The sequence below is a fragment of the Dreissena polymorpha genome, chromosome 4, assembly GCF_020536995.1.
Source record: "Dreissena polymorpha isolate Duluth1 chromosome 4, UMN_Dpol_1.0, whole genome shotgun sequence".
Taxonomy (NCBI): Eukaryota; Metazoa; Mollusca; class Bivalvia; order Myida; family Dreissenidae; genus Dreissena; species Dreissena polymorpha.
In genome coordinates this window covers 79475937-79500093 of record NC_068358.1, presented here as the reverse complement: position 1 = coordinate 79500093, position 24157 = coordinate 79475937, and the positions used below count along the sequence as shown (strand labels likewise).

The following is a 24157-nucleotide window of genomic DNA, read 5'->3' as shown; positions in this document are numbered from 1 at the left end:
CACAGGGGTAAATTTTTTTGTGCGTATGGAAAGGCCTTGTCCATATACACATGCATACAAAATATGAAGGTTATATCTCAAGGGCATAGAAGTTATGAGCATTTTTCGAAACCTAAACGCAGATTTCAAAACCTAAACGCGGACCCTAAGTTCAAGGTCAAGGTCACAGGGGTAACAATTTTTGTGCGTATGGAAAGGCCTTGTCCATATACACATGCATACCAAATATGAAGGTTATATCACAAGGGACATAGAAGTTATGAGCATTTTTCGAAGCCTAAATGCAAAGTGTGACAGAAAGACGGACAGACAGACAGACGGACAGTCTGATCACTATATGCCCCCTTTTCTTTGAAAGGGGACATTATAAATGCAAAACCTCTGGGACTTATGGTGTAAGTCGAAAGATTGTTACGTTTTGACTAAATACGTAAAAAAATTACCCCAGGGCAGAGCCAGTTTGACCCAAAAGCTCAACTTAACAAGAGCTGTGTTCATGAAACACAATGCCAGGCTTTTTCCGCTCCATTTTGGGAAAACGCCACACTGGAATTTTGGGAATTTCGCGTCGTGAAAACCCCCATTTTTAATCGCAAAATTGGCTCAATTGGGAAAAATTATCGCATGTAAATTAAAAACAGGAAAGAACGTTCTGGGAATAACAACATTTTGATCATTATTAAAATACAAAATTTTGAACATGTGTGATTAGTGCAGGTTTTTCATCTGAATTAAAAATGGCCAAAAAATCGCGGGAACTTTTGAGGTGAAAGTCGAAAGATCATTACATATTTTACAGTTCTAAATTCAAGGCAACAGATAAAAAAATCTACTACCCAGATCAGGCCAGTTTGAAAAAAAAGCTCAATTAACAAGAGCTGAATGTCGGACCCGTGGCATGAAAAACTGAATGCCCCCTACTGCGCTGCTTTGAAGCCATATATTTGACCTTTGACCTTGAAGGATGACCTTGACATTTCACCTTTCAAAATGTGCAGCTCCATGAGATACGCGTGCATGCCAAATATTGAGTTGCTATCTTCAATATTTCAAAATTTGACCTTTGACCTTGAAGGATAACCTTGACCTTTCACCACTCAAAATGTGCAGCTCCATGAGATATGCATGAATGCCAAATATAGAGTTGCTATCTTCAATATTGCAAAATTTGACCTTTGACCTTAAAGGATGACCTTGACCATCACCTTTCACCACTCAAAATGTGCAGCTCCATGAGATGCACATGCATGCCAAATATCAAGTTGCTATCTTCAATATTGAAAAAGTTATGGCTAATGTTTAAGTTTTCGGACGGACAGACGCCATATATTTGACATTTGACCTTGAAGGATGACCTTGACCTTCACCTTTTACCATTCAAAATGTTCAGCTCCATCACATACACATGCATGCCAAATATCAAGTTGCTATCTTCAATATTGCAAAATTTGATCTTTGACCTTGAAGGATGACCTTGACCTTCAACTTTCACCACTCAAAATGTGCAGCTCCATGAGATGCACATGCATGCCAAATATCAAGTTGCTATCTTCAATATTGAAACAGTTATGGCAAATGTTTAAGTTTTCGGACAGACAGACGCCAGATATTTGACATTTGACCTTGAAGGATAACCTTGACCTTCACCTTTCACCACTCAAAATGTTCAGCTCCATGAGATACTCATGCATGCCAAATATCAAGTCGCAATCTTCAATATTGAAAAAGTTATGGCCAAAGTTAAAGTTTTCGGACGGACGGACAGACGCCATATATTTGACATTTGACCTTCACCTTTTACCACTCAAAATGTGCAGCTCCGTGAAATGCACATCATGACATGCATGCCAAATATGAAGTTGCTATCTTCAATATTGAAAAAGTTATGGCCAATGTTAAAGTTTTTGGACGGACAGACGCCATATATTTGACATTTGACCTTGAAGGATGACCTTCACCTTCACCTTTCACCACTCAAAATGTGCAGCTCCATTAGATACACATGCATGACAAATATCAAGTTGCTATGTTAAATATTGAAAGTTATGACCATTAAAATTTTCGGACGGACGGACAGAATGACATACTGATGGACAGTTCAACTGCTATATGCCACCCTATCGGGGGCATAGAAAAACTGGAAGAGCACAGCTATACAATGTTACATAACAAAAACCAAATTTCATGGGCCTTGGGATTTTTAAGGAAAATTTATCTTCTTAATTTTCACTATAATACATTTCAAGAAATCAATTTATCCACAGGGCGAATAATGTTGAAACCAGGGGCATGATAAGAACAAACATGGAAGGAGAACCACTATGAGATGATTCATAAAAAGTAGCAAACCTCTGGTTCTTATAGTTTCAGAACACATTTTGTTTTTAAGTTTTCAAAATATACATGGTTTTCGAAAGACACAGCTCAACTATAGGTCTGTTAATCTTATTTGTACAGAGGAATAATAAGTTTCCTCATAAAATCTAGGGACCCAAAACAAATTTAAGAGCCTAAAGGGCCCACATATAATTTCCATTGTATAATGATAAAACATGTCAAACCTCGAGGAAGTTAGCCAGTAGACTGCCGCTAAGTTCCTGCTCCAGAATCTCTGTGTTGGGTTGGTTGTTATAGCAACAGGAGACAAGGGTGGGGAACAGGATGTTGACGAGGCGTGGGTCTGAGAAGTACTGGAATGGCAGGGCACACAACTGCTGCAGCACAGTGGGAGGCTGGCCAGACTGGATCACCATCTGGTAAAAAGATGTATGATTGGTTGTAAACGGTGGCATTTTGCAAGGATTGGTTAACATCTAGATGTCTTATTTAATGGAATGATTTCACAACACCTCAGGGGACAAAAAAATCCTACCTCTTTCTGAATTCACCAAAATTGTATTGTTTAACTGATCCAATAAAGTATTAACAAGAGCTGTCTCCATAGGATTACATGAGACGATAAACGCTTTGATAGAAATTGTGAATTTTGAAACCTAAACACATTTTTCGAAACTTAAACACGTACCCTAAGGTCAAGGTCAAAGTAGTCAAAATTTGTGTGCATAAGGATAGGCCTTGTCCATATACACATGCATACCAATTATGAATGTTACATCTGAAGTGACATAGAAGTGATAAGCACTTTTCAAAACCTAAACGCAAAGTGTGACGGACAGTTCGATCACTATATGCCCTCCTTCGGGCATAAAAAGAACTATTTGTAAAGCATATTGACAGGACATTTCCGGGAAAGCAGAAAAATCAAACCCCTGAACTGTAAGTATCAGTTTTTTTTTAATTCCTTGAATTTTAGAAACAAGAGCTGTGTTTGTGAAACACAATGCCCCCTACTGCGCCGCTTTGAAGCCATATATTTTAACCTATGACCTTGAAGGATGACCTTGACCTTTCACCACTCAAAATGTGTAGCTCCATGAGATACACATGCAGGCCAAAAACAATAAACCCCCGATCAATCGATCTGGGGGCATAAACAAATCTTTTAGCAGTAATAATAACAGCGATTGTAAACCCTTGCCTGCAGCTGTGCTGGACACATAGCTTTAAACCCATTTTTGCATGAAGTGGCTCTATTGGAGGCAGGCATACATTAAACACCATGATGAGCAAGATAATTGTTATTATGTTAATATGTCAGAGCAAGAACTTTGTTTTTTTTTTGCTGTAAGGATATTATTTTATGAACAAAAACATTTTTTATTTTTGACATTTGCAAATGTACATTTAGTCTAGTAGTGCAATTATGTTAGATAATTATTTGTTCGTTTGACCTGTTCAGTTATAAAAAAAAATCTGGATCAACACTATTTGAGATACACACCTCTATCTCACTTTAAAATCATAACTTGCTGGATCTACAATTTTTTTAACAAAAAACCATGGATATACACATAGCAATAAGGCAAAATAACCTGTACTGTAGCAATTATTGAATAATTGATATTGGAAAAAATCAGACATCAACACAGATTTCCCATAAGAATTGAATGCTCCTCACTTTAAACCACTGAAATAAGTCATATGCCCCAGTGCAGAACAAGCTTTTAAAACGGTTCATGCAAAATTAATACATATAAGCATTTTGTTAATAATATCTCATAGTGCTGATGAAGTTAATTAGAAAATTTCACAATATTTGTCCAAGTGAAAACTGCACAAGACTATACCAGCATTTGTTGCATCTGTTACAAACAATTAAAACTGGGGACTTGTTTCCACTTCATTTAATATTGCAGGAGAGTTACAATTATAAATGAACTCTCTCCAATGGAGGAAAGAAAAAGCTCTTCAAAGGACGGAAGAAAGTGAATACTCTTGACAGGCATGTAAATTAAATTTCCAATCGTGATGGGATTAGATCAATAAAAATTAACCTAAAGAAAAATGCGCTAAAAATAAATATGATGGGTGAGGCTCACTGAATCTCTCTTTTAATCAATCTCAAGTTTATTGAGTAAATGCTTTAACAATCAGATAATGTTGAAAGGGGTCCTATTCATAAGGGGCTCTTAATGTGACAGACAGGTTTGAATCCAAAGAAAGAGCTGTCAAAGAAAAGTCTGCTCAACTATCCCTGCACTTGTTTATGTTTCTAGTTTTTTGTTTTCTAAAGCTCACTGTTGGTTTAGTAGAAGCAAATTAACAACAGTTATAATAGATATAGCCACATTGACCTTAATCCCAAAATTTATTGTAGCCACCTTGACCTTTATCCCAAAATCCCATGTAGCAATATTGATTGTATTCCAATAATCCCTGTAGCCATATTGACCTTAATCCCTAATTCCCTGAAGCAACCTTGACCTTTATCCTAAAATCCCTGTCGCCATATAGACCTCAATCCAAAATCCCCCTGGCCACCTAGAACTCAATCCCAAAATCCCTCTAGCCACCTTAACCTTAATCCAAAAATCTGTATAGCCACATTGACCTTCATCCCAACCACCCTTGTTTGTGTATTTCAAAGTTTATAAAGTCCTTTCCAAGCCAGAGGCTGCATTATGTGAGGAACCAGAGCCTGTCCCTGCAATATGACCCTATTAACTCACTAGACTCATGAAAGTGGGGACATATTTTGAATTTAAGTGCAATTTCCAGCTTTTTTTTCTGAAATAATTTTTCTATTTTGGTGTGGTCTTGTGTTGTAGTAGGAAGCCAGAGTACCCACCCCACCTGTCGAGAATGGTGACCACCAACCAAACTCACATGCTAAAGTGAGCAAGAATTGAATCGGGGTCGCATAGTTCAGAAACGAGTGAACCAACCACTGCGCTAGCTTGACAGCCACCCACCCTTTATTCAATCAAGATTTTAATGCTTCAGTTGTGAATTTCATTGCAGTAATTTGAAACAAGAGGGCCATGATGGCCTTGAATCGCTCACCTGACAAACCGAATACAATCCCAACCCAGATTTCATCAAGATAAACATTCTGACCAAATTTCATAAAGATTGGATGAAAACTGTGACCTCTATTGTCTACACAAGGTTTTTCTAATATTTGACCTATTGACCTAGTTTTTGACCCCAGGTGACCCAAATACAATCCCAACTCAGATTTCACCAAGATAAACATTCTGATCAAATTTTATAAAGATTGGATAAAAACTGTGACCTCTATTGCCTACACAAGTTTTTTTTTATATTTAATCTAGTGACCTAGTTTTTGACCCCAGATGACCCCAAAACAATCCCAACCCAGATTTCTTCAAGACAAACATTCTGACCAAATTTCATGAAGATTGGATGAAAACTGTGACCTCTACTGTCTACATAAGGTGTTTCTATTATTTGACCTAGTGACCTAGTTTTTGACCCAAGATGACCCAAATACAATCCCAACCCAGATTTTATCAAGATAAACATTCTGACCAAATTTCATAAAGATTGGATGAAAACTGCGACCTCTATTGTCTATACAAGGTTTTTCTATTCTTTGACCTAGTGACCTAATTTTTTACCTAGTGACCGAGTTTTTGACCCCAGATGACCCAAATACAATCCCAACCCAGTTTTTATCAAGATAAACATTCTGACCAAATTTCATAAAGATTGGATGAAAACTGTGACCTCTACTGTCTACACAAACAAATTGTTGACGGTTTTTCTATTATTTGACCTAGTGACCTAGTTTTTGACCTCAGATGACCCAAATACAATCCAAACCCAGATTTCATCAGGATAAACAATCTGACCAAATTTCATAAAGATTGGATGAAAACTGTGACCTCTATTGTCAACACAAGGTTTTTCTATTAGTTGACCTAGTTTTTGACCTAGTGACCTTGTTTTTGACCTCAGATGACCCAAATTCAATCCCAACCCAGATTTTATCAAGATAAAGATTCTGACCAAATTTCATAAAGATTGGATGAAAACTGCGACCTCTATTGTCTATTCAAGGTTTTTCTATTATTTGACCTAGTTTTTGACCTAGTGACCTAGTTTTTGACCCCAGATGACCCAAATACAATCCCAACCCAGATCCCATCAAAATAAACATTCTGACCAAATTTCATAAAGATTGGATGAAAACTTCGACCTCTATTGTCTACACAAAGATTTTCTATTATTTGACCTAGTTTTTGACCTAGTGACCTAGTTTTTGACCTCAGATGACCCAAATACAATCTCAACCGAGATTTCTTCAAGATAAACATTCTGACCAAATTTGATAAAGATTGGATGAAAACTGCGACCTCTATAGTCTAAACAAGGTTTTTCAATTATTTGACCTAGTTTTTGACCTAGTGACCTAGTTTTTGACCCCATATGACCCAAATACAATCCCAACCTAGATTTCATCCAGATTAACATTCTGACCAAATTTCATAAAGATTGGATGAAAACTGTGACCTCTACTGTCTACACAAGCAAATTGTTGACGGACGCACACATGCACACACGCACGCACATACGGATGCTGGACATCACACTGTCACATAAGCTCACCATGTCACTTCGTGACAGGTGAGCTAAAAATCAAACTTTTTTTTAGAATAAGGAATGGATCCTACAAACCATACCCAGCTAAACACACAACAACTAGGACCTAACCTGGTTATCGGTGTTATAGACGGTGAAGTATCCCACACACAGAATGACTTCATGGAGCAGTTCCTCTGCCTGGTGATGGGAGCAGTACCAGATCAGGTAACTGGCAATATGTCGGAACTCCAGGGAGGTCCCTTCAGCACCCAGTGTCTCCTACCATGGAACAAATAAAACATTATGATGATGGGAAACTCAAGGTAACAAGCATATTTCCAACTAAATTTATGAACCAATCGTTTTGTCAGAAGTCATTTCCTCGACATGCTCGGTAAGCACTCATGGACAAAATGAATATTGGCACTTAAATGTTTAAGTTTACTATACTATTATCATTACTGTTTTTGCAAACTATTGCTTGAATCACAGTTATTTCCCTTTTACTCAAATGTCTCCTTGTCTGATTTCGCGCATCCTTAACAAAACATTCATTTTTTAAGGAAAGAAAACTCTGTAAGTCAGCAGGTTTCACTAAGTAGTGTCAGGATTTAGGCTAACATGATAATATGACTTTACAGGGAGGAAAATATTGTCTATTTAAAGGTAAAAAGCATCAAGGCCCCCAAAAAATAGGTCTGTTTCCGGTCACCCAACCGTGTCTCCCGAATCAGCGCCAACCCTCAACTTTTTATTGGGGTCGCCAAAAAAAATAATCGTTCATATGAGATGTAATATCAAGCAAACAAAGCATATATATATATTTTTTTCTTATTATAAGCTTTAGCAGCCTTCTATTCTAGTACCCAAAAGAAAAATAAAACAAGGATATCAGTAAAACTGATGGATGCTCTCCAATGATGCTTTGTCGATATATGGTTTAATTGTGTGGAAAAAAAGTATGACCTTGAGAAAATCTATTATTAGCATCGGTGAACTTGACCTTGACCCCAGTGACCTCATACCTCATCAAAAAGGTAGAGGTCCATGCAAGGTACCTACATCCCAAATATATCAGAGATCAGTCAAATATTGAAGGTGCTATGAGAAACTGTAACCAAAGTGTGATCTTGAAAAAATCTATTATTAGCCGCGATGACCTTGAACTTGACCCCAGTGACCTCAAACCTCATCAAAAGGTAGAGGTCTATGCAAGGTATGTACATGCCAAATATGAAAGAGATCAGTAAAGTATTGAAGGTGCTATGAGAAACGGTCAAACAAGTGTGATGGAAAAATCTATTATAAGCCTCGGTGACCTTGACCCCAGTGACCTCAAACCTCATCAAAAGGTAGAGGTCCATGCAAGGTACGTACATGCCAAATATGAGAGAGATCGGTAAAGAAATGAAGGTGCTATGAGAAACTGTCAAAAAAAGTGTGACGGAAGGAACTACAAACTGGCAACTATATGCTCCCCATATATATATATGGGGAGCATACAAATTCCCTACCTACCGACCCTGTTTTTTTGTTCCAAGGAGACCGGAAACGGACTTTTTTTTTTGCCCTTCAAGCCTCCATAATTGTTATAGGTTTCATTAAGCTTTTTAACAGAAACAAGAATTGTGTTTGTCAGAAACACTATGCCCCCTACTGCGCCACTTTGATTTATTATTAAAAAAAAATCATTTGGCGGGGTTCAGATAATTGTTACAAGGGAAGTAATATATTTTAAAGGGATATAATAAAAATATTACTACCCTTGTAAAAATGATCTGTACCTGCCAAACGGTAAATATAAATTATCTCCCTTTAAAGCTTATTACTTCCCTTGGATTCGTTCTTTTTACCTTTGACCTTGAAGGATGACCTTGACCTTTTACCACTCAAAATGTGCAGCTCCATGAGATACACATGCATGCCAAATATCAAGTTGCTATCTTCCATATTGCAAAAGTTATGGCCAACTTTAAAGTTTTTGGACGAACGGACAGACTGATGGACGGACAGTTCAACTGCTAAATGCCACCCTACCGGGGGCATACAAAAATGTTAATTTAGGTTCCTCTTGGCGTTTTAGCTTTAAAAACAACAACAGAACTTAGGTTGATTTTGGCTCTTAAAAGACAAATGTTTAATTTACTGCGCCCTGACCTGCATCATTTCCAGGTCCAGGGTGGCCATGTAGTTGAGCATTCTCAGACCAGCAGTGGCAACGCCCAGTGTGTGCTGGGGGACCTCCGGGGGTGGCGTGTCACCGTGACCTGGAGTACCGGAGTGCAGCAGCATGCCATACAGCAGAGACACAATCCCGACCAGCTCAGTGACCTCAAACGTGGAGATCAGCTGAGTAGGCTCCTCAAGCTTCTTCTTTTCAAAAATGGACGCTTTTCTGAAAATATTTAATTGAGCCACGCTCTGTGAAAATAGGGCTTATTGCATTCGCATAGTGTTGTCCCATATGAGCCTGTGCAGACTGCACAGGCTAATCTGGGATGATAGTTTGCCCACATGCATGGAGCCCTGTAATCTCAGAGCAAGGCTAAAATACAGTCCAACCACTCTTAAGCAGCCAGTCAAGGGAAACGGCCAAATTGGCTGCTAAAGCGGGGTGGCCTCTTAAGAGGGGGTTGGGTCATAGGGAGTCTGGAGTTGATGAGTGCATGGCCCATTGGTTCAATTTTTGTATAAACAAAATGGTAAATATGTGTACATATTCCAAACAATGTATAGATTTAAAATAATTTTATTTCTTCCTTCCTAAAATCAGCTATCAATCAAAATTTTCATTAAAAAAAAAATAAATAATATTCATCTTTCTTATCATCATCAATATCATCATCATCAGAATCAAGTCAATGAAAAAGATTCATTCTCATGATTCATTGTTTACAATGCGCGTTGTATGGCCCCAATGCACTTAAGATAGGAACAGTTGTAAATCAGTTATGCGTGAATAACTCCCGTGTCACTATCAATCAGTAATTTAATTGGTTTATTGCAGTTTTATGGCTTTGTAATACCTACAGCACGAATTGGTCCCGACAGTGATCTCCACCACGATAAAATCGTGACCAGTTACTTAAGAGACTGGTAATTGCAACCAGGTGTAATCCTCCTGGCAATCTTGCTTTTCATGCATAAATTATAAAAACATTTTTTCGCCGCGTAAAGGGTTTTATCAAAGTTAATATATTGAAATCATTGTAAATATAAAACAAATATAAATGCTTTGTTTAATTCCCAAATGATAATACTGTAATAATTTGTAATCCGAAACACACTCCCGATTGTTTTATGTTAACAAGACGTTTACAAATTCTAGCATCAAAAAAGTCCTCATGTATTTCCTTTGTCCCGACAAAAGCGCGCGAAAATTATGCACCAATGTACAATGTCATGTGAAAAGCGTGCGTGTATTGATTTTTGGATAAAAACTTTGTAGCACAGAGAACATGTAGATCAGTTGATTTCTGCTAAAAGTTTCGTTGTTCTTTTTAACTTTTAATTGGCCGATAATTGTCATTATGTGTGATTGAAATAGTATGATTCAACAACTGAAAATAATAAATTATAAATTAATAATCTCTTTTCCAGTAATAATAGGTGATATTCGCACATGCAGAAACAAACAGATTAAACGGTCGCTTTAACCCGATAACAACCTGATAATCAGCCGCTAATTGATTGCAATTTGCAAACTGGCTGTCAAAATGTTTATCACACATCACGCTTCAGTACTACAGAGTCTAAACCGCAGACTGGAAGTAAGTATCGATTTTATCGCCATTGCGTCGGTGTAATTTTGCCATGTACATGACTGACTTACTCGCGTGAGACCACTCATATGGGGGAAATTTAACATTTGGGATGCAAAATTGCTGGCCGCTGGCCGGAGAAACAGGGTTACCGCTTAAGAGGGGTGCATTATATAGTGCTTATCAACGGTCGCGGCACAGACCGGCCGCCTACACGGGGTGACCGGCGATGAGGGGTGACCGGAAGTAGGGGTTGGACTGTATAAGCATTGCTTACACCTAAGATGCTTTCACATTGCTTACACCTAAGATGCTTTCACATTGCTTACACCTAAGATGCTTTCACATTGCTTACACCTAAGATGCTTTCACACTAATAATTATGGATACTTGTCTGAAAATAGTCACATATCAGTATTATTCATACCTTGGTAAATTTTCTGTAAATATTCAAATATTAGTAATTTTCACACCAATTTTCTGCCTAACTTCACTATCATTATATTACTGTTTAATACCAAACTCTGAACTAATGATCACAATACTATTTATTCAAATTTCAAAGCTTGTCATGTTTTTGTTTCTTGTTAAGTGGTCAGTTGTGAGGTAAGGGAACAAAAAGATTTTTTATTAACAGAACACACATCAACATAAGCATAATTAACATTTGGTTCAATATAGTACTGTGGCTTTAAAATTGATTGTTTTTGTTTGGTTTTTGTTGATTGTTTGGGAGGGCACGGGGGATGGTTTGGGTGGAGTCTATTGTGGTATGTCAGGTAAGAGTAGTTTTGTCAAAGTATCAATCAAATCTAATCATAAGTAAAGAAGGTATGGCAATTTTAGCAAAATTTAATAATTTGACCTTGAGAGTCAAGGTCATTCAAAGGTCAAGGTAAAATTCAACTTGCCAGGTACAGTAACCTCATGATAGCATGAAAGTATTTGAAGTTTGAAAGCAATAGCCTTGATACTTAAGTAAAGTGGATCGAAACACAAAATTTAACCATATATTCAAAGTTACTAAGTCAAAAAAGGGCCATAATTCCGTAAAAATGACAACCAGAGTTATGCAACTTGTCCTTTTACTGTACCCTTATGATAGTTTGCGAGTGTTCCAAGTATGAAAGCAATATCTATGATACTTTAGGGGTAAAGTGGACCAAAGCACAAAACTTCACCAAAATTTCAATTTTCTAAGTATAAAGGGCCCATAATTCTGTCCAAATGCCAGTCAGAGTTACATAACTTTGCGTGCACAGTCAACTTATGAAAGTTAATAAGTGTTGCAAGTATGAAAGCAATAGCTTTGATACTGTAGAAATAAAGTGGACCTAAACACAAAACTTAACCAAATTTTCAATTTTCTAAGTATAAAAAGGGCACATAATTCTGTCAAAATGCCAGTCAGAGTTACATAATTTTGCCTGCACAGTCCCCTTATGATAGTTAGTAAGTGTTGCAAGTATGAAAGCAATAGCTTTGATACTTAAGGAATAAAATGGACCTAAACACAAAACTTAACCAAAATTTTCAATTTTCTAAGTATAAAAAGGGCACATAATTGTGTCAAAATGCACGTTAGAGTTATCGAACTTTGCCTGCCCAGTCCCCTCATGATAGTAAGTAAGTGTACCAAGTTTGAATGCAATAGCATTGATACTTTCTGAGAAAAGTGGACCTAAACGCAAAACTTAACCAAAATTTTCAATTTTCTAAGTATAAAAAGGGCACATAATTCTGTCAAAATGCACGCCAGAGTTATTTAACTTTGCCTGCCCAGTCCCCTCATGACAGTAAGTAAGTGTACCAAGTTTAAATGCAATAGCATTGATACTTTCTGAGAAAAGTGGACCTAAATGCAAAACTTAACCGGACGCCGACGCCAACGCCAAGGTGATGACAATAGCTCATATTTTTTTTCCAAAAAATAGATGAGCTAAAAATCTATTAGGGAGGGGCAACCCCTCCCACACCTTCCCCGTTTGCCCCCCCCCCCCCCCCCCCTGGGTACGGCCCTGTAAAGTAATCAAAACCTATGTAAGCTGAACTATCCCATAACTGCACTTACATAAATATTTTTTATTAAAGGTTCCTGTGTCCAATAACTGGCCAACACTCCAATCAATTGACCAATTTCTGAAATTACTGAACCATATGGATACAAATTCTCCCCAGCATGTTTCATGGAGACATACAAGCCTTGGGCAAAAGTGACCCTGTCTTCCATCACCACAGATGAGATTTACAAACAATGGCTGCTTTTGTCTTTCAACTCCCATCAATCCATTAACTTATTTGTCATTTACAATTTTCAACATCACAGATTAGCGCTGACAGTCGAGAAATTTGCCGAAATCATAGAAGCAAGCTTTATTGAGTTAACATGGATATTTGAAGAGTTTCCAATAGGACCCGTAAAAATATGACACTTTTTTTTGCAGAATTTCTCTCAGTGGTTTTCTCCAGTCATAAGTGAATTAGTGAAACCCTGTAAGGCCTTTCTACTGCCAATTTGATTACAGCTTTTAGTAAGGGTGTGCACAGTTTCTGAGGTCTCCAGACAAAAAGCTCTCTAGGCCCCTGGTAGTTTGTTTGAGGAAAAATACAAACACCACAGAAACTGCAATCAGCAAATTGGTTTCTTATAATCAAGCATGATTATATTATTTGCTGTCATTGTTTGGTCATAAATATAACAATAGTGGACACGGGCAACCTCTAATAAATCACCGGGTCCCACAAAAGGAATGAAAATATTATAAGGGGACCTTTAACCCCAGCCCGGCGAGGCTAATTAAATGCGAAGATAATGTGTGGATACACAGGACCCATACCCGCACAATTCTACTGGTCCTATTGGGGATAATTTTACTGCTGGCCTTATTAGCTGTTGAGATTTGGACACAAGTGAATTACATATTTGTATCATTATTGCTTTATCAATAATTTGCCCTGAATTAAAGATGTAACTATTTTATATAATATTTGTACTTACCTATCAATAATAACACAATCGATCTCTTTTATTTACAATTAATATGTAGTTCAAGTTTGTTTCGCATGAAAAGCTGTTGTTTTCAAAGTTAACTATGAACAATTCAGAAGGATTTCTAATGCAAGACCAGATACAATAATGTCATAAAAATAAATAAATATTGAACAGATACTGTAATATTATCTTTTTTTCTCCACAATCAACACTTGGAACACTGATTTTATTAATCCCTCAGAGGCTAGAATCCCTAAAGACCATGTCATATATGGTCCAGAATGTGATTTTGTTCTGACAGTGTGATTGCCAAATGTTCTACCCTATTGTGTAGCTTTTTGTTGTTCCACAAAGTTTGCAACCTGAAACTGCCCCCCCCCCCCTGCCACACTGTGATATCTCACATCTCATAATGCAGAATGGGACAGAGTATGCTAATATAAGTTCCTCATATTATAAATCATGCCAATATACTGTTTTTTAAACACAATACGAATAAAACTTATTATTCAAAATATAACATACATTTTTAAATATAACTTTGTATCTTACTACATCAATTATAAACACACAGTATTTACCAGAAATATCTATTGCAAATGAAGATTCACATTATTATGGTGTATTGGCCAATAAACAAGCCATTAGCCATTCTGATACAGAGCTTCATGAATGGAATCACACAAAAAATAATTACTTATTGACTGATATAAAACAACAGTCAAAATAATTTTATATTAAATTTATATCTGTCGCCAAAAATATAGTAGAAACTAACAAAAACCAATGTCTGCTCTTAAAAAATCTAATAATGTGCCCTATCATGGCAGTGTGAAGCTTAGGGAAGGTGTAAAAAGTGGGCTGTATAATGCATGCCCCAGGGTGACAGCGGCCCAGGGTGCTAATGGAAGGAAACTGCGAGGTGGGGAAGGCAACACCACACGGCCACTCTAATGCAGTCAGATAATTTATGACGAGAGTTTGCATCTGATATATGGCCAAGTAAGGGGTGGCAGATGAGATCATACATTTATGAAATACATTTTCTGTTTCGTGTAGACATTATTACAAGTGAATTATACACTATAAACTGATAGAAATCTTAAAATCTGAAAATTGCGATATTAGTGATATGGTTTGTAACTATTATGAAACATATAAGATGCAAGTATATAGTGCAGTAAAAACATCAACGCACATCAACTGTCATATATTATTTGTTAGAACATAACATAGATTTTTTTTCAAATATGAAGTTTGTTTAGTTCATAAAGGAACAAAATGAATGTCAAATCAAATGAAAACAAGACTAGTGCCAAGCAACATATGTCCCCTACCAGCTCCACCATTGTCAGAATGTTTTTTAAAATTGTTGCCATAGCAACCAGAATTTTTGATGTAGGAAGAAAATGAAATGACCTGCATAATGTCCATATTGCCATCTATCCATTTTTTCAAGTTTCATGGGATCCTGAAAAGTGTGACAGACAGACAGACAGACAGACAGACAGACAGGCAGGCAGGCAGGCAGGCAGGCAGGCAGGCAGGCAGGCAGGCAGGCAGGCAGGCAGGCAGGCAGGCAGGCAGGCAGACAGACAGACAGACAGACAGACAGACAGACAGACAGACAGACAGACAGACAGACAGACAGACAGACAGACAGACAGACAGACAGACAGACAGACAGACAGACAGACAGACAGACACACAGACAGACAGACACACACACAGACAGACAGACACACAGACAGACAGACACACAGAGCACAAACCATAAGTTCCCTCCGGTGAAACCATTAGGTGACAAAACAACAAACAAACAATGAATGTCAAATCAAATGAAAAAAAAACAAACAAACACTTTTTAGGAAAAATGCAATAAACCAATTTGTAGAAAACACAATAAATCATATTGAACAAATTGTAATAGCAATTTGATATATTCCTAAAATATTAAATGGTTATAATATTACATTTAATTGTTCAATCTTACATCGAACAAATTGTAATAGCAATTTGATATATTCCTAAAATATTAAATGGTTATAATATTACATTTAATTGTTCAATCTTACATCATATAAACTTTACATTTTCACACTTGGTGGGAGGCCATTACAAAACTGGTTTATAATTAATATTTCCTTTCAGCAATTTTGGGGGGGGGGGGAATTTATTAATTTCTGTCTACTAAAATAGCTTAATAACAACATATTATTAAATCATTAAATAATAATTATTTGAAGTTCAATATAACAGCTGTCAATTTAAGCCTAAATGTTAGTATATTACATTTATGTATAGTTACTTTAGATCTAACACGTGAGTTAATTAAAATTTCATTATTTTATCCTATAATGTCCCATCACTTGGATGAATGACATAAATTATTAGTGAACTGTCTCAAATCGATTTTGTTTGTTGTTTTTTTTTACAAATACTGAGTTAAAATGACTTTTGTGCAAAGCTGAAGAACACATTTGCAGCAAAAAGTATGGATTCAACAAGTTTAACAGTACCTTAGAAAGAAGAATTTACAAGCAAAAAGTAAGACAGAATATTCATTTTCAACAACTTGTGTCACTGAATATGCCAAATGCCACCAAAGCACTATTTGACCCAAAAGTGAGATCTTGAATTTCAAAATTTGGGTTAAAACTTGTTTTATTTATTTATTGAAGCTCATAATTCTCAAAGTATTCGACATCTTCATGAATTTGCGTTACAATCAAATTCATATATACTCATTACACTTTGAATTTTTTTTTTAAACTCTGGACTAAATGACAATGCGCTATTTAGATTTATACAGTTTAATCTTATTATTAGCTCATCTATTTTTTGTCTTTGATTGCAATGGGAGTATCGAGTAAACAAGAACATTAACTAAAGGCAATAGCTCTGTAACCATATGAAGTTTCATTTAAACTCATTACATATTTTCCAAGTTATGCGTTGAACACCAACAGCCCAAAACCATTAACAATAAGCAACAACTAAAAAATTACTTTAGAAAGAGTTTTAGAATATGTTCCCAATAAACTTACAATCAATATCGTCTATCAGTACATGAAGTCTTATTTAATTCCCTTAAATCTTCATGCTTGGAACATTAAAAAAAGGGAAATACTTCAGTACATAATAATAATAAAAAATTGTCTGCAAGAGATTAATTGTCCATAACCACTAAATTTTCCCTTTTCTCTAAAAGGGGAAGATACTGCCACATTGTCAAAAGTACACAACGCATCAAACCTAAAACAAAATATTTCCCTGAAGTCAGCAATCAGAGCAATTCATATAGTCTTGAAATTTCTAGAAATGTGTGAAGACTCACAAAATCTACACAGACAAGTGGATGACAATTCGTCAACACCACAAAAACTGAAATCATGTCATATACATGTCATATAAAAACAATAACCGATAAATAATTAATGTTGTGTAATATTTCTGTGATGTGCATTTACTGCCTATTAACGTTTTGTTTTACTGCCTATTAACGTTTTGTACCTTAGTGCTGTTTCTTATATGTACATTTAAACGTGCTTCATAATATTTATTAAAACAAGAGTTGCGTTTGTCAGAAACACAATGCCCCCTCTTGCGCCGCTTTGAAATAAAATTTCAATAGATCATTTGGCAGGTTTAGAAATTATCTCCATTTTAAAGCTTATTACTTCCCTTGGATTATATTTTTTGACTTTTGACCTTGAAGGATGACCTTGACCTTTCACCACTCAAAATGTGCAGCTCCATGAGATACTTATGCATGCCAAATATCAAGTTGCTATCTTCAATATTGCAAAAGTTATGGCCAATGTTAAAGTTTTCAGACGGACGGACGGACGGACAGACAGTTCAAATGCTATATGCCACCCTACCTGGGGCATAACAAATATTAAATAAATATTTTATTCTTAATAGTTCATAAGCAAAAAGTATAAGGGAGTTTAAGCAACATAAATACTCTTCCACTGGGGATGCAAATCTGTTGCAAACTAATCAAGGTAAATACATTATATTAGAAGTTGTTTGAATCAAATTTCGGATGGCTGAACTTTGCTTGTCAGTCCCAATGAGTTTAAGCCATCAGTTTTCAAATGTATTATTATCTTACACTGTATTATTAACAAGATAAAACAGTTTCACACTGAACCCTCACAATTTACCACTTATAAGATTTTATCTTTTATATACAATGTGGCATAAGAATAAAACTATTTAAAATTAAAACTGACATAAGAAGCAACATATTTTTAACTGCTGATAATACTTTGTATCTCACTAAGGCACATGGGGGCAGAGATAACACTTGATTGATTGTGCATTATGATATTTTTTTTAACACAAAGAAAAAAGGACTGCCATATGTCGATTGAGTCATTATATTCATCAAAACTGATTGCGCAATAGATATTGGATGTCTAAAATGCCAGGGAACTGTTCTGTTGCATTCTAGGGGAGACTATCAATACATTTGCTACCACAACTATGTGACCAAGAACCATGCAGATCTACATATATATATACAAGAATGAAACATACTCTATACTAAGTATTTTTTATTTACAGATCAGTCATCAGTCCCACTATACCCCAAACCACAATCATCCCTCCTTTAGTAATTTATTCCAAAACCCAATCAAACCTTCTTCAGTAATTCATCCCCATTCCCAATAACCCCTCCCTCAGTAATTCATTCTCAACCCAAATCACTCCTCCCTCAGTAATTCATCCCCAACTACAATCACCCTCCCGTAGGAATTCATCCCCAACCCCAATTACCCCTCCCTCAGAAATTAATCTCCAACCCCAATTACCCCTCCCTCAGTAATTAATCTCCAACCCCAATCACCCCTACCTCAGTAATTCATCCCCAACCCAAATCACTCCTCCCTCAGTAATTCATCCCCAACTACAATCACCCTCCCGTAGGAATTCATCCCCAACCCCAATTACCCCTCCCTCAGTAATTAATCTCCAACCCCAATCACCCCTACCACAGTAATTCATCCCCAACCCCAATCACACCTCCCTCAGTAATTCATCCCAAACCCCAATCACACCTCCCTCAGTAATTCATCCCAAACCCCAATCACCACTACCTCAGTAATTAATCCCGAACCCCAATCACCCCTACCACAGTAATTCATCCCCAACCCCAATCACACCTCCCTCAGTAATTCATCCCCAACCCCAATCACCCCTCCCTCAGTAATTCATCCCCAACCCCAATCACACCTCCCTCAGTAATTCAACCCCAACCCCAATCACCCCTCCCTCAGTAATTTATCCCCAACCCCAATCACTTCTTCCTCAGAAATTCATCAACAACCCCAGACACTCCTCCCTCAGTAATTCATCAACAACCCCAATAACTCCCCCAAAGTAATTTATCAACAACACCAATCACACCTCCCCCAGTAATTAATCAACAACCCAAATCACTCCTCCCTCAGAAATTCATCAACAACCCCAATCACTCCTCCCTCAGAAATTCATCAACAACCCCAATCACTTCTCCCTCAGAAATTCATCAACAACCCCAATCACTCCTCCCTCAGAAATTCATCAACAACCCCAATCACTCCTTCCTCAGTTATTCATCAACAACGCCAATCACTCCGCCCTCAGTAATTCATCAACAACCCCAATCTCTCCTTCCTCAGTTATTCAACCACAACCCCAATCACCCCTTCCTCGGTCACACATCCCCCTATCAAGATCACCACTCGGTCTATAACCCTTCTTCAGACACTCACCGGATGGAGAGGAACTTGGTAAGTGAGACCAGTAGACCGATGCTGTTCTGTATGAAGTCTGCCGCATCCTTGTCGCTGTCTATGGGGCCCTGAACCATCCGTAGGTATTGGGTCACCCGGTCCACAATTCCTACACTGACGATGTAGCTGCAAGTACACAGAACACAACAAAACTGTGATGTTTTAGTAATAAATTATTGAATGGCAGGCCTTCCAGAATGGTTGAAACAAAAAGTACAGAAAAAATTAAGAGTGCTTGTTTTCTCCAAAAGATCATCTACTTATTTAGGTTTCATCAACTAGTATATGCAAGATCCACCCAGTAGTTGAAAAGTTTAACACAAACACTTTAAAGAGTGCAGTCTCCGCCAAACTTGGCCGCAGCGACAAACATGTCCAGTTAAATTGTGTAAGGTCGGGCCTGTCAATCTTATTAACAGGACCTATCATCATTCTGTTAAAAATTTGAGAACAAATTTGCTGGTTTGTTGACATTTGTTTATGGCTCTAAAAGTTTGACGCGTTGTAAAAATAGTGATCATGTCTTTATACATGTGTATTTCCATACAAACGGTCTTTCTGCTGATGCAATTTTCGGAGGGCACCTGATTTTACTTTGCATTTCACACCTGTTGCAAATGTGATTTCAATATGGCGGACAATAAACAAAAAGTTATGTTGCTCTTTGTAAATTACAAAAGATTAACAAATTAACAGCGGCAATCATATAACAAGAGAACCGCATTACGGGTGCCACGCTCGGCTACAGGTGCAGTTTTGAATAAATGAAAGCTTGTTAGATTTTTTTTTTTTTAGATGTCACAGTGACCTTGACCTTTGATCTAGTGACCCCAAAATGGGTGTGGCGTGTAGAACTCATAAAGGTGCATCTACATATTTAGTTTCAATGTTGTAGGTGGAAGCACTTTGATTTTAGAGCCAATGTTAAGGTTTTAGCATGACGCGGACGTCAGACGACGAGCTGGCTATGACAATACCTCGGGTTTTCTCCGAAAACGCCAAGCTAATAAAGATTGATTAATGAAAATCGTTTGTCATTCAACAAAGGAGAATACGTATTGGATACAAAAAATAATTTTTACTTTGAAATTTGTTTCAAGTGTCATAGAACCAAGGTTTGTAAATTGGAGTCTACTCAAGAACTCGGAAGAAAAATACATGTAACAAAATGAAAAATGAAAGACAAACATGGTTTGATTTATTATTAGTTTATCTGTGTATAATCAGATTTGTGCGCATATTTCGCTTAAGTATGTTTGTCACTATACAGTTAACATAATTTTCTGACACTAAGTTTTCGGACACTGTCAATCGCACTGTCATGACCTTGTTTACAGCAATGAAATCAGATTATTTTACTATAATATTGTGTACTAGGTACATCCTGTAAAAAAATAGGAGGTCCTGTGTTTATTCAAAGTTTACAGGACCTACTGCCCTGTAAAAATTTGACTAGTTTGGGGAGACTGAGAGTGTATACTTTATAAAGGAAAAAAAGACAAAAGGCCATATTTTTTAGAAAACTCATCACAGCCAAAAGTTAATAGTTTACAATCATCTACACATTAAGTTCATTCAACTGGGAATGTCTGAGTGAGATCTACAAAGTATTAAACTAGAGTGTTAACAAGGTTTTATTATAGCCATATAAGGAAAAATGCCCCGCCCCTTGGCAGCCATGTTTTTCAAGCTAACGTAAACATTTTCAAACTCATCCAAGATATCATTGAGACCAATCTTCTAACCAAATTTCATGAAGATTGAATAATAAATGTGGCCTCTTGAATGTTAACAAGGCAAATGTTGACGCCGCACGACCGACAAAAGGCGATCACAAAAGCTCACTATGAGCAAATTGTGCTCAGGTGAGCTAAAAAAAGTTCTAACGCAAGCTTTGAGATGTAGGTATGGATGAATGAGCGCAATGCCTCCCACTCTGTGAGCAGGAATGATGCATTTCATGTTGAACTAGAAACATTGTTCATGCATTAATAACCAAGCTTCCTATTTTTGTGTCAAAAATATTATTTCTGTCACAATAAGCAGGGTTTGATATCACCATTTATGGTAACAATATTTACTTTCCTATAAATTATGAGGATTACCTGAAAGAGAGATAATTTCCCATTACATATTTTATTAGGCTCAGCATTTCCACTGAAACGTTTTGATCTTAACCAATAAAGGTAAAAACAAGAGCTGTCTCCATAGGATAACATATGCCCCTGAAAAACGCTTTGATAGAAGTTATGAGCATTTTTCAAAACCTAAATACAGATTTTAAAACCTAAACGCGGACCCTAAGTTTAAGGTCAAGGGGGTCAAAATTTGTGTGCCTATGGAAAGGCCTTGTCCATATATACGCATACATGCCAAATATGACGGTTACACATGAAGCGACATAGAAGTTATGAGCATTTTTCACAACCTAAACGCAAAGTGTGACGGACAGACAGACGGACAGTGCGAACACTATATGCCCTTCTTCTGGGGCATAAAAAAGGTAAAGGTGTGTTTATAGTCTGATTTTGATTCTCATGTAGATCTTCAATCGACTTCACAATAACCCCCTGATCACTGGGTCATATGTCGTCCGTTAACATTAGGTGCAGTATGCAGCCACAGCTCATTGGCTTATTCCCCTCACAGGTACCCATTTATACACCTGGGTGGAGAGGAGCAAATGTGGGATAAATTTCTTGCTCAGGAAAATTCCAGTGGTCAGGGCGGGATTCGAACCAGGGACCTCTCGATCTCTAAGCTAGCGTCCTACCATTAGAACACTGCTCCCACATGTCTTATATTTCAATTCAATAGTATATAGTTATAATAATTATGTTACACTGTTATGGGTTTTCACTTTTAATGTGTTTACAATGGACTATTGATCAATGATAGCATGTTCAAACTGAATAAAAAAAAAAGGGAAAATAATTTCAATGCCCCACATAACGAAATTGCATTTTTTAATATAATGCCCTTATAATACTTTGAAAATTAATTGAGAGGATGCTCTTGAACATGTTCTAGAGTAGAAAACAACATAGACTGATATTGACTAAGACTTTATTAATTTTGTAAGCAATTGGGTAACTGCAAACAAAATAATTATCTCTAATAAATCTAAGATGGCTGTAATAAGTTCTGCATAAATCATCAATTATACACAAACATCTAATGAAACTGATACAGTCAATAAATTTTGCTTTATTTTCAGGATTTTATGCGCATCTTCTTACAATCTGTAATACACATATTGCTAAAATCAACATACAATACTCATAATAACACTAATATTGCCATAATAATTACAAATAATTGAAAAAAATTACTATAACCATAATTTAAATGTCTTTTTAATGTGGAAACCCACGTTTATTGTGTTGCAAAAAGCTTAGAATATTACTAATAAATTGTGTGGTCTGAATGTTTGGAAACTTCAAATGCAAACAAATAAAAAACTCTTGATGATTGAGACAAGATCACATCATATCTAATATTATGCAGAAAACAAATTATAAACTAGAAATAAGTCCTAAGGAAACATACCCCCCTGCTATATTTCACTAGAAACAGATTCGACTGTTCTTTGACACGCACAATGTGGTAAGTTATAACAGTATGTATGTACCAGTATTTTGCAAGTATTGCTACACATAAAGCCAATGTCACGTAATAGAAGTCTCATTCAAAATTGGGTCTTATGCTCATGCGGCCAAGTGGCTCCTGAGACCTGCCTGCACAACTGCCGGTCAGGTCAGGAGCTACCATGTCTACCATAAAGTCACTCAAGGTTTCGTGATGTCATTAGCATACAGGTTATCAGGAGCTACCATGTCTACCATAAAGTCACTCATGGTTTCGTGATGTCATTAGCATACAGGTTATCAGGAGCTACCATGTCTACCATAAAGTCACTCAAGGTTTCGTGATGTCATTAGCATACAGGTTATCAGGAGCTACCATGTCTACCATAAAGTCACTCAAGGTTTCGTGATGTCATTAGCATACAGGTTATCAGGAGCTACCATGTCTACCATAAAGTCACTCATGCTTTCGTGATGTCATTAGCATACAGGTTATCAGGAGCTACCATGTCTACCATAAAGTCACTCAAGGTTTCGTGATGTCATTAGCATACAGGTTATCAGGAGCTACCATGTCTACCATAAAGTCACTCAAGGTTTCGTGATGTCATTAGCATACAGGTTATCAGGAGCTACCATGTCTACCATAAAGTCACTCAAGGTTTCGTGATGTCATTAGCACACAGGTTATCAGGAGCTACCATGTCTACCATAAAGTCACTCAAGGTTTCGTGATGTCATTAGCATACAGGTTATCAGGAGCTACCATGTCTACCATAAAGTCACTCAAGGTTTTGTGGTGTCATTAGCATACAGGGTAGATCCTCACCAGCATGATATTCATACGACGCTGGTCATATGTGACATTGACCTTTTAGTCCGCAGCATAGTTGTTGCATTCAACATGTCGTCTTCGAATGATGAAAAATAAATAAATATATATATATTTATTTTTATCATCGAATTATCTTCAAACCTAGATGAAACCCCAGTGAAATATTAAAGTGATAGAAAATGACATCCAAATTTTCATTGAAAAAAGCGATTTAAATTCTTTAAAATTTACCAAAATGAACATGCCTT

The 24157-nt window shown here is 36.8% G+C and overlaps 1 protein-coding gene across 7 annotated transcripts in view; it reads right to left on the bottom strand.

Annotated features, from left to right (window-relative positions):
- Nucleotides 1–24157, bottom strand: part of LOC127876711 (S phase cyclin A-associated protein in the endoplasmic reticulum-like) — a 98735-nt gene that overhangs the window by 18182 nt on the left and 56396 nt on the right. For all 7 annotated transcript variants that reach the window (XR_008048041.1, XM_052422120.1, XM_052422122.1 and 4 more), the window contains exons 24-27: nt 19467–19613; nt 9106–9343; nt 7078–7227; nt 2562–2753 (exon numbers count right to left, since the gene is read on the bottom strand). Coding sequence is in view for 6 of the 7 variants with exons in the window: in XM_052422120.1 (XP_052278080.1) it covers nt 2562–2753; nt 7078–7227; nt 9106–9343; nt 19467–19613 (727 nt within the window). In the remaining variant the exon portion in view is untranslated. The remainder of the gene's footprint in view (nt 1–2561; nt 2754–7077; nt 7228–9105; nt 9344–19466; nt 19614–24157) is intronic.